Source organism: Oryctolagus cuniculus, chromosome 13, assembly GCF_051225735.1.
Source record: "Oryctolagus cuniculus isolate XC-2025 breed Fujian yellow rabbit chromosome 13, ASM5122573v1, whole genome shotgun sequence".
NCBI lineage: Eukaryota > Metazoa > Chordata > Mammalia > Lagomorpha > Leporidae > Oryctolagus > Oryctolagus cuniculus.
In genome coordinates, this window is record NC_142879.1 from 13,594,509 (window position 1) to 13,606,636 (window position 12,128).

Here is a 12,128-nt window from a genome sequence, read left to right on the forward strand (position 1 = left end):
GAGCATAAAGTGGTGGTTGCAATAAAGCAGTCACAAACCAAGTTGTACTATTCATGTAAATGTTAGTTTCAATTTAACGATGAACTCAGAGATGGTTTTATTGCTCATCTCCTGGTATTCCACAAAACCTTCCATGAAAGAATGTGAATTTCTGGTCTGTGTGTATAGGAAGGCCGAACAGCTGCTTCAGTTTGTCCCATTGCTTGATCAGTGCCTGGGAAGAGATATGGAAGAGATCATCATCTCAACCCAACCATTTTTGTTGTGAGCAACTATAGGGGAAGTTTTGATAAATGAGAAATTAAAGCTCATCATGAGACTGTAATCAACTGGACATTTCATTAATGCGTGTATTTGAAGTGGCACAAGAGTCAGAAAGAAAGAAATTCCTTAATCTTATCCTCAACTGTTGTAAATTTAATTTTAATTTTTTTTTACTTCCTTGTAGATTCCTTTTGCAATGAAAATGTCACCAGGTGCCTCTCAAATTCTTGCCCAAACAATTCTACCTGCAAGAGTTTTCCACAAGACAGTTGCCCTTGTTCAGATGTAACCGACAGTTTGGACAAAGACTGTGACGATGTGAAAGATCCTTGCTCCTCCAATCCCTGTCAAGGAAGTGCCACTTGTCTCACCACCCCTGGAGGAAGAGGCTTCCTCTGCAGATGTCCTCCAGGGTACAGCGGGACAACCTGTGAAACTTCCACTGGTTCCTGTGGCGTGAGCTCCTGCCAAAATGGAGGTATTTGCCACCAGGGCCCTGTACAACCCACCTGCATCTGCCCTGCTGGATATGCCGGAAGATTCTGTGAAACAGATGAAGATGAGTGTGCCTCGAGCCCGTGCCACAATGGGGCAATGTGCCAGGATGGAGTTGATGGCTACTCCTGCTTCTGTGTGCCAGGATATCAAGGCAAGCACTGTGACTTGGAAGTGGATGAATGTGCCTCGGGGCCCTGCAAGAATGAAGCCATGTGCCTCAACGAGATTGGAAGATACGTGTGCATCTGCCCCCATGATTACTCCGGTAAGTGCTCACTCCTCAGTCCCAGATAATGTAATTAGCTTTCTCATCTTCAACGTGGTGAAGTAGAGGTGATATTTTTTGTACCATTCAATCGTTTATGAAAATGGCCAAGTTATTGACAGGAATCAATCACTTGATAGAAAATCACTTGATAGAAAACTTCCTGAGCTACTACAAAATCCATTGACTCCACTCTAAGTGATTGTCTACCATTGCTGTTTTAAGTGGGGTGCTACATGATTTGAAGCTTAGATTCTGGTTTCTTAAGGCTAAATCGTATTCCATTATTTTACATAGCACCTTTTTAAAATCCATTCACCTGCTGATGGATATTTACGTTGTTTCCATATCTTGTATATTGTGAATAGAGCTGTATTGAACATAGGAGTGCAAACATCTCTTCAGCATCCTGATTTCACTTCTATTGAGTATATACTCAGTACTGGCATTGCTGAATCATGTGGTAATTAGTCTTTTAAGGGGCCTCTATAGTGTTTTCTAAAATCACTATCTAACTAATGTTCCCACCAACAGTATGCAAGCGTTCCCCTTTCTCTATATCCTCAAAAATACTTGTAAGGTGATATCTCATTGTGGTTTTATTTTGCATAGCTCTGGTGCCTAGAGAGGTTGAGCAATTTTCTCATGTATTTCTTTGCTGTTTGTAGTCTATCATTTGAAACAACATGGATGAATCTAGAGGTCACTGTATTAAGTGAAAAAAGCCAGGCACAGTATAAGGTACACTTATGCATGTAAGTGTACTCTCACTTACATGTGGAGTCTAAAATAGTCAAGCTTGTAGAATTAGAGTAGAATGTTGATTACCAGATGCTATTGGGGGAGGGTGAATAAAGAAAAGGAGAACAGTGGCCAACAAGTGTAGAGTCACAGTAAGGAGAAATAGGTTCTGATGTTTTATTGCAAAACATGGGGGCTCTAGCTAATAGAAATGTATCATATATTTAAAAAGAACCATGAGAGAGGATTTCAAATATTTTCACTGCAAAAAAATGATAAATATTTGAGGTGATAGATATACTAATTAGCTTGACTTGTTCATTCTAACCTACACATGTACAGAAATATCACACTATGCCCTACAAATATATACAATTTTTATTTGTCAATTAAAAATAGAATAAAGCCTTAAAATACATTTAGCTTTAGTTTAGAGTTAATGAATTACTTGGAGACTAGCAGGCTTCCAGGACTGAAAATTTCAGGTTTCTGCATTGGAATATACTCCTTTCCTCCTACCTCAACTCTGCCTTCTAACACCCAAAGCCTGACATAGCACCGTACTTGGAAGGCAGTCTACCAACTGGTTTCCAGGACGAAAGTGCATGTGTGATCAGTGAAGGAATACCATGTCTAAAAGAGTATGGAAAATCAGATAAATCGTCACTTTATTAAGAAATAAGCCATCTCTTTCATTTCTTGACAAGAGAAAACAAGAATGCATCATATTTTTCTATTATTTATAAGTCAGTTCCTCGTGGAGGTCAAGTCTTTATGATGACCATCTCTCTTCATCTGCCTTACTTTTTGGACTTTCCATGTACTTGCAAGGGGGCAACTGACCCCATCCATGCTTTCTCACATTCATACTGCTCATCACTCTCCTGGTTTCCTGACTCCTATCACTGAGACGTCACTCACATTAATACCATTTTCCTTGTATCATTTGCCACTTTTGCAGTTGCCTGTGATATTTGGCTTTCAATTTGCCTTATCTCATCCCTTTCATACATACCTTTTTATTTTTTTCCCAAGTTTGTTATGAAATATAATTATATGGAAAGTACTCCTCTTCAAAATTTGCATGAGAATTTCTCAACATTATTTTGCTCATATAATACTAACATTATGGAATATTTTTAAAAATAGACATATATCTTTGTTGTTGTGTTAAATTTCTTCCCTTTTCCACATACCTCACCTATAACCAATCTTCAAAATCTGTTGTTTTGGCATCTAAGTTATCTTCCAAAATGAGTTAATTCATTCTGTTCTCAGTGCTTTGGCTCAGCACTTCCTCACCTTCTGTGTGTAACACCATGCTACCTCTCGAATTCTCCACTTCAGCCTTTACCTTCTCCAAGTTCTGAACACTGCCTTTGGAATAATATCTCTAAAACAGATCTGTGCCACAACCTTCTGAAGAACCTTGAGATCTCCCTACTACACAGAGTATAATTTTAGGTTTTCATTGAAAGGCCACCACAGTTTGTTTCTGACATTAGCCATATCTCTACACACCATCCCACCAAGGCATTCTATTTCCTCAAATCAATCATATTCATTTTAAAAAGTTATTTATTTGTTTTCATTTTATTTGGAAGGAGAGAGAGAGAGAGAGAGAGAGAGAGAGAGAGAGAGAGAGAGAGAAATATCTTCCATCTGCTTGTTCTGTTCCTAAATGCCCAGAATACCCAGGGCTGGGACAGAGTGAAGCCAGGAGATTGGAATTCAATCCACCTCTCCAATGTGGGTGGATTGAAATACCTCAGCCATCATCTGTCGCCTCCCCGAGTACACACTGAATTAGAAGCATAGCCAGGACTTCAATCAGGCATTCTGATGTAGATGCAAATGTCCCGGTCAGTTACGGTCAGTTACTTAACCACTGTGCCAAGCAGCTGCCCTATATGCCAAATGCCCACCCCAACTTTATTTTTATTCAAGGATTTCCTTCCCCTTTACAATGTTCGCTCTACGAAGCTGTCCTCTGCTTCCATGTCCTAGTTCAAGTATCACCTAACTTAAGAAGCATGTCCAGGCTCCTTTTCAGCTGTAATAATACTTTCACATTGCTGCAGTAATTATACACACTAAGTCCAAGCTAGTTGCAGTTTATTGAAGGACTTCTTATATCCTGTTTTTGTCTCCCCTGATTAAAATATTAGTTTCTGAAATACAGATATCCTCCCTTGTTTGTATTCTTTAATTTTTCAATATGCTTTTGATGTCAGTTATGTGCCCATGTGCTACGAGGAGATACTCTTCCTCAAAGAGCCCCACTCAATGTTTGTGAACAATGGTTGCTTAATAAATTATTACTAGGTTGTTCCAATTTTAAAACTTTTTTATGCATTTCTGGGCACATTGCCTGGTAATGATACTGAGGAAGCTGGGCATTAAGCTATTTTAATTTACCTTTTTTATTGCTCTGTTTACTTTTTGATGGGAGAATGCTTATTAAATGAAAATTATCTTATCAAGTACTATTTAATTACCAACACTATTCTAACCATTATGGGGAATACTAAAAGGAGTTTAGAAAACAATATTCATATATAGAAAGCTCCTGGTTTAAGTGCCATACTATTGCTCTCCATTTTCTTCAGGGTTGCAACAATTGAATTTCCAATAAATATATTTTTGATTTAAATTTTAGAAATAAGTTTCTATGGGACTGGTTTTGGATTGTTATTGATTATAATGGCCACATTTAAAATCCATCATAGTTCAGTAAGAGTATTTCCTATTTTCTGTTGCATTTTCAATGTTATAAATAATTATTAAAATGAATAGATGTGAGAACAAATTTATGTTTCAGCCATTTTAACTAAAGTATTCTTCTGAAGTAGTCCTTTAAGTGCAAACACGCAGCTTGGAAAATAGTTTATAGTGTGTGCATTTTCTTTATATTTTAATTTAGCTGAATTATAATGAGTCCTTTCAGTGGTCTAAATGTAGGCATACAGGACAGCAAGGTATAATCCAAATGAGAAATATAGTAAAATACCATCATAAGGCATTTCACTCTACAATGAATTTATTTGTACCGTGGGTTATATCATATCTCTCCTGGGCCCAGTGATGGTGGCCCTTTCTCACTATTACACTCCATATCCACGATGAGCATGCCTTCCTTGTTATCGTGGTATTGTTCCCTATTTGACTATATTCTTCCCTTGTTTTCTAAGAAATCAGCTTAATTTTATTATTTAGGTTTTCGGTTGACATATATGACACTCACTTGCAAATAGAATTTAGATGAGAGACTCATAAAGCAGTAAGAATCAGGTCTGTTATTAGCTTGGTGGGCTTGCTCAGGTACAAAGGTGCAATTGTAGGCTTGCTCACCTGACCTCTGCGTTGTGGTAGCTCATCCGTGGTTCTCAGCCCTGACTACTCATTAGCAGAGAGAGGTGACGATTCCAGTTTCTAGCTAGGACTGGGACTCAGACATTAAGTGCATGTGAGATTAATTTGGAAACTTTTCATGTACTGCACCATCATTTAAACATACAAGGAGGTTTGCCTACTGCCTTGCTATCCCAGGATTACTAGTGTTTGTGGCAGCTCATGTCAATTAATAAGAACCCCAAAGAAGGTCTACGGGACCAAGGGAAAAGTCGACACTGAGAGGGGGAGAAAAACACCCTCGGCAATCAGCTTGGATGTACCGGAGAGCCCCTACTCAGTCTCGCCTCCGGCTGAACCCTGGAAACTGGATTGCAATGACCTAGCTGTTGGGTGCTCTGTCCGGATTCAGAGCGATCATAAAGAACTTGGCTTACGGGAAAAAGCCCACGTTCCTCTGAGCAGATCAGCAAGAAACGGTGATAAATTGAAAAAGACATGCAGATAGGAGGGGAAAAAGAACTGCAGCCCACGGACGGCACCATGTGAATTCTCCTCTGTGCACTTCACTGTGCATCAGGAGCGGTGATTCATGAACTGCAGAGATGAGCTCAGAGGGAGCCGCTGGACCGCCCTGAGCATGGGCTGTGCGTCAGCGAAGCACCCGCTGAAGCCGAGAGCCAGTGGCCGTACTTCTTAGTGACAACGTGACCAGCTCTGAGCACGTGACTGCTTTCCATTCAAGCTGATGAGATGAATCCTTGTGTAATCGAGGTCTTCCTTAAATGAGTTAGATTGATCAATGTACATTTTCCATATTAAGATGCCCGTAAGATTAGAAAGACAGGCCTGTAAGAAGATAGTGAAAGGCCACTTGGTGAATGACAAAGCAAATCCGTGTGGGAAGTTATCTTATTTCCTCTATTACAAATGAATCTTTGGTACCAAACTAATCTTTTTAAAAATATGAAAAAAAACAAGATTAAATTTAATTTTAATGTACATCTCTATTTCAGAAATAAAATATATTAAAAATAAATTCATAGTCAAGAAAATGTATTAGTTCATGGAGACTAGTGCATGGAGGCCAGTTAGTACATGAATGTTAGTTATAAGGCCATTGCAAATATTCAGGGTGTAAGACATTAGGACCTGCCTGGCCTGGGAGAGTGAACTTGGCCATGAAGAGTCACTAGGAAGCAAATTCACTGAACATTGATCAAGGCCAGGATATTTTCTAACTTGTTTTATTCTAGGAAAACTTGAAATCTCTAATATGAAAAAAGATTCATTAAAAATTGAATTGCCACTTCTAACTTAATAAACTTATGGCATAGGTCACAATGCCTCTTCAACTTTAGTATCATCGGACTCACATGGGTAGCTTCTTATTAAAACACAGTTTGATTCAGTGGATCTGAGGTGGGATCCAAGAGCGTTAATTTGGAACAAGTTTCCATGCGATGCCTGTGCTGCTGGGTCCCGGGCCATACTTTGAGAAGCCACAGGGGACAGTTATCTGGATTTGCTTGCAATACCCTTGGCTCTTATTCTTGAGAACCTGAGACAAGAAAGACAATTCAATAAAAGGTAGGCTTTTACATAAAGCACTCACTGCTAGTAACTGTCCTATATATGTGGTGCTATGGTTGGAATATTTGCCCCTCCAAAATACACGTATTAGTAACTTAATCGCCAGTTCCACAGTTTTGGGAGGTGTCTATTGGCAGGCATTTAAGTTGGATTAATGCCATAATAAAAGGGCTTTCTGTAGAGGGTTAACCCCCTTCCATTCTTCTGCCTTGTGAAGAACGGCTTCCCCTCTGGAGGATGCAGTATGCGAGGTACCACCTTTAGTGCAGGAACCAGGCCCTAAACAGACACCAAAACCAGCACACTGATCTCCATTTTTCCAACCTTCAGGGAAACAAAGTTCTAGTTTCATAAATTACCCAACCTTAGATATTCTGTTACAACAGCACAAATGAACTAAGACTCATGATATGGATAAAAATTATTTATTGAATTTGTTATCATTAATTTGTTCAACACATATATATTAAGTGCCTGTAATGGATCAGGAATTAGTCTATATTCTGCAAATACAGGAGTAAAGAATAGTAATGAAAAAGAGGGAAGAGATAGATGTGTATAATGTTAAGTAAGCAATAGAAAACATAATAGGTGGTGATAACTGAGGTAAAGGAAAGTAAAACAAAAAGGGGACTCAGAGATTGAATTTCAGATAGAATGACCAGAGAAGGCTTCATTATGAATAAAGTTAAGGAGGTGAGGAAGGAAGCAAAGCAAATGTGCTGTGGAATAACATTCCAGGCAGAGAAACAGTAGAAGCAAAGTCCCTGAGATAATGGAAACATTTACTTGTGGATAATTGGTTTCATGACTCCCTGTGGGTACCAGAATCTGTAAAAACTCAAATCCATTCTATAAAATTGGTATAATATTTGCGTATATCTATGGATATCTTTCATATACTTTAAATCACCTATAAAATACCTTTAATACCTAATACAATGTAAGTTCTATGTAAACACTTGATATACTCTGGGAATAATAAGAGTCTGTACAATATTTAATAGATATGCAACTTTTTCAAATATTGTTAATCTATAGTTGGTTTAATTCATGGATGTGGAACCATGGATATGGAGAGCTGACTGTGCTTGGAATGTTTAAAAAACAGCAGTAAAGTTGGTGTGACTGGAGCAAACCCACACAGAGGAGAGGTCAGAGAGACAGTAGAGGCAGACTGTGTGGGGAAACTCGGAGTCCTTTGCAAGGACTTTGGCTTTTACTCCAAGTGAGATGGTAACTTCTCGGAGACTTTTGAGCAGAAGACCGAAATGATTTCACCCATATTTTTGACAAGATCACTCTACTTGCTTCATCAAAGATACACTGAAGGGAATGATTAGGGAGGAATGATGGTGTTCAATGGAAATTAACACAATAACACAAATGGATTGTTTTGTACAGAGCAGAGTGAAATAAGTTTCAAATTTTAACAATAACACCTCCTCTGCTTAGGATTTTAGCGAGAAATGAACACTGTAGGTTCATGGATCATGCAAACAAAATGAAAACATGCCTGCCTCAGTCTGCTCTCTACTGCCCTCTGATGGCAATGTCTAGACTATTCAGAACAGCTCTTTAGAAAGCTTATAGCAAGAATGTGATCTTCCTTAGTATTTATACCAACCATGTTGTCATGCAATATCTTTCATACGCACGGCTGAAACTAATCCCACCTGCCTTAAGTAACTTATGGTTAGTCATTTAAAATTTCCTATCATGACTTCTACTATTTTATACTTTTCTTGAGCCTTCTTCAATAGCCCCCATTCATTCTGATGCTTAAATCTAGGAGGTATGATGTTTCTAACTGACACTGTCATTATAACAGAATGTTTGTGAAAACCATAATTTGAGTATTAGAAAATGTAAAGATTTAAATCTAGACTTGATATTCTTTCTTCTAATATGTTTTGTTCAACTAAATCACTTTGGTGGTATCTATTACAAATCATGGATAATTTAATGGTAATGAAGGGTAATTTGTGGAAAACAAAGCTATTATGTATTATGAAATATAATCTTATTTCATCAGAAATATTATAATTATTTTATAAAAGGAAAATGTGTTTCTACCTGCTCTTAATTATGAAGTTGTTTTTGTGGTGTCATACAAAGAACATTAAACCCTTACTCAAGCTTTTTTTCAGAACCAGAGTCATTTGAAATAGTTTTTATGAAGATGTGAAGTTTCTGGCTTTGGAGAAACATTTGTTTAATAAATGTATAAGGTATCAAATGTTATTCATTCATTAAATATTTATACAGGCAATGCACTGGTCACTGTGCTGAGCCTTGGAGATGCACAGATGACTAAGACAAAATTTATGCTGACAAAGCATTCATGTTTATTCAGGGAGCAGATATGTAAACAGAAATTACAGTCTGTGAATAGAGTATTGAGGAAGCACAAAGGAAGGACCCAGTAGTGTGGCATGGAATCAGGAAATGCCTTCCAGAAAAAATGGCCTGTTCTTAGAGCAAAATTCACCTCTTTCAGGATGTGAAACTGGAACTCTTATCCACTGACTACATTTATTATTCTTAGTGGAATAATAACGGCATGTTGAATACCATGGCAGAAGGGCTGCAGCGGTGTCATGAAAGGCATGGCTACAGTGTGAATGTGTCTTCCCAAATCCTTATGTTGAAATCCTAACCCTGAGGTGATGGCATTAGGAAGTGAGTCTTTGAGAGTTGACTATGTCATTGGGGTGCAGTTCTGGAATTGGATTTGTGACCTTATAGAGAGATCCAAAATGGAGGCCTGGCCCCCTCTGCCACATGAGGACACCACAAGATGTGTGTGAGTGACTGCCGCTTCCCATTGTCCTGTCTCACTATCAATAGTGGGTGTGTGCAGATCTGAACGTGAAGACAAGGAACAGCAGAATACCTAGTAATATGAAGACTGGATGTAGTGGAAACATTATGGAATTTAAGGCGCAAAACAGGGTTCCTGTCCCAGCTTTGGAGTGTTCTAGTAATGTGGTTTTGATGAATAACAATAGTTCTGAGCTTCTATTTCCACACTCTAACATAAGCACGATTATATGACCAACCTCTTGGTCATGGTCAAGCTCAAGAAATAATTTAGTGAAAATTTTTCATAAACTCCTTAAGCTATGAAAGTGCTCATTGTCAGTATTACTGACAGGTTCAGTAGGACTTTGTTATCTCAACGTGACTATAATTTCTATAAATACTAAATTAATTTTCTTGGCAAATAATCTTCAGTTACTGTTTTTGGAAGAATAAACATAGACCTTTTCTTCATAAAACATTACCTTGAAATTAAGTAGCTTCTAATGAGCCACTAGTTGGAGTAAATCACAAACTGGCTTTATATTAAAAAGTAGTATTTTACAACCCTAAAGAAAAATGAATATTAAAAAATGTTTATGAAAAAGAACCACTGAAGCACATAGTAGCATATCACATTTGAACAATAGATTCCTATGGAAATAACAAGTGTTTTTTTCCTGTACCAAATACTTTTGGTGTAGCAGATACTCTTACAAGCACTTTAAAAGATATTTAATTATAATAATAATGATGATCCTATGAGGTAGTTACAATCATTGTTCTCATTTTACAGAGAAGGAGGTTGAAATAGGGAATGGTTAAGAAACTTCTTCAAAGTCACATCGCTAATCTAGGTGGCTATGCTATGTTCTCAATCCAAAATGTTTGGCCCGGGAATTTGAGTTTTAGCCATTCTATGTGCTGCCTTTCTAAACTAATTATTTAAAAATAATGCAAAACATTGACCAGTGCATTGTAGGATTCCAATGAAAGTACATTTAACAACAACTTTGTTCTAAAAATGACTTAATTATTTCTACAGACTCAAAAGCAACAAGCTGTGTGTGCAACAATTCTTTATAAGTAACAGCTGTTCTGCTTTGTGCACCTTCCCACAAACATACCTAATATTAATATTGATTACAATTAGCAGGAAAATTATTTTGGGTAATCTAACACTTGACAAGTGCTTTGGTAAATAAAGCATTACCAAATAGCTAAAATATTAACACTTTGCTGAAACGTATCTGTTGTTCTGTGCTTTTTTTAAAAGGTGTGAACTGTGAATTGGAGATTGATGAATGTTGGTCCCAGCCCTGTCTAAATGGTGCAACTTGTCGGGATGCTCTGGGTACTTATTTCTGTGACTGTGCCCCTGGATTCCAAGGAGACAGCTGTGAGCTCAACGTGGACGAGTGTGCCAGTCAGCCATGTCTCCATGGAGGACTATGTATGGATGGTGGAAACAGGTATGTCTTCTTCTATAATGGGGCAATTGGCTTAGAGGGAACTCACTGGCCAGAAACTAGGAAGGCACCTGAGAAAATCTCTGGGAAAATGAAATCAAAGGATATTTATTTTGGTGTGAAAAATTTCTGAAATCCATGTACCAGTTTTCCATATTATACATTTTCCGTGAACAAATATTGTATCATTTTGGCAAAATTAGAAATAGCAGATCTCCAGCCTAAATAATGAAAAGTTGAGACCCAAGTTTGGTGAATAGGGAAGAGGCTCACTGACCTCAACTACAGAGATTCCAGAAAAACAAAGAAAGACCACATTCCCAGGGGACTGACTGAGGGAAATATTGAGGGGAGAATGGTCAGAACAGAACAGAGATGCCATTGAGCAATGAAGAGAGAGAACAGACATGCAGCTAGTATGTCCCTACCCTGCCAGTGACTCCTGCATATTCAGGGCTGGTGCCCGACTGGCGAGCACCATCTTCCTGGTAAAGTGAGAGAAGATGCCACAGCCTTTGCAGCTGACAGCTTTCACTGAGGGAGAATTTCATGGTCCTCATGGGGGAACCAGCATGGAGCTGAGCAACTACTTTAATCTGTGAAGGGAGAGACCATACTGCTTCTCTCCTCTCCCCAAATCATAGCACCAGTCTGAATTCACTGAAGCCACCTTTGTCCTGACTTGGGGAATGGTAGGCAGCTCATGTCAGGGATGGGGTGGCTTGCAAGATGGAGAGAGAAATCCCTGCAGCCTGTGACTGTGAGAGTTCTGGCATAAGCCACAAAGCTGAGGAGTGAGTACACAAGTTGTGGCTGGGTTCCTGTGCCTGGTCTAACTACAGAAACTCAATTTCCTGCGCACTGAGAGTAGATCTCATGGAGAGTTTGGGGGACACATCACAGAGTGGGTCAGTGTTCTCTATGGTTCACATGCATGGGGTATGCAGGCACTGTGGACTACCTTTAGACTGTGAATCAGCTGGTTCACTTTGGCAGGGAGAAGGGCTGGGATTATGAACACATAGCCCTTCTATTTACTGACTATAGCCAGAGGTGCTATGCTCATACTACTTGGATGTCACTCCAGACACTTGGCCTACCCACAAATGATGACTAGAGGTCCCTGTCCCTACATAGCACACACC

At 38.7% G+C, this 12,128-nt stretch overlaps 1 protein-coding gene across 1 annotated transcript in view; it reads left to right on the forward strand.

The window, feature by feature from the left end:
* Positions 1-12,128, forward strand: part of CRB1 (crumbs cell polarity complex component 1) — a 214,567-nt gene that overhangs the window by 65,634 nt on the left and 136,805 nt on the right. Inside the window, exons 2-3 of the mRNA XM_089311962.1 lie at positions 449-1,027; positions 10,791-10,986. Of these exons, the coding sequence (XP_089168088.1) occupies positions 449-1,027; positions 10,791-10,986 (775 nt within the window). The remainder of the gene's footprint in view (positions 1-448; positions 1,028-10,790; positions 10,987-12,128) is intronic.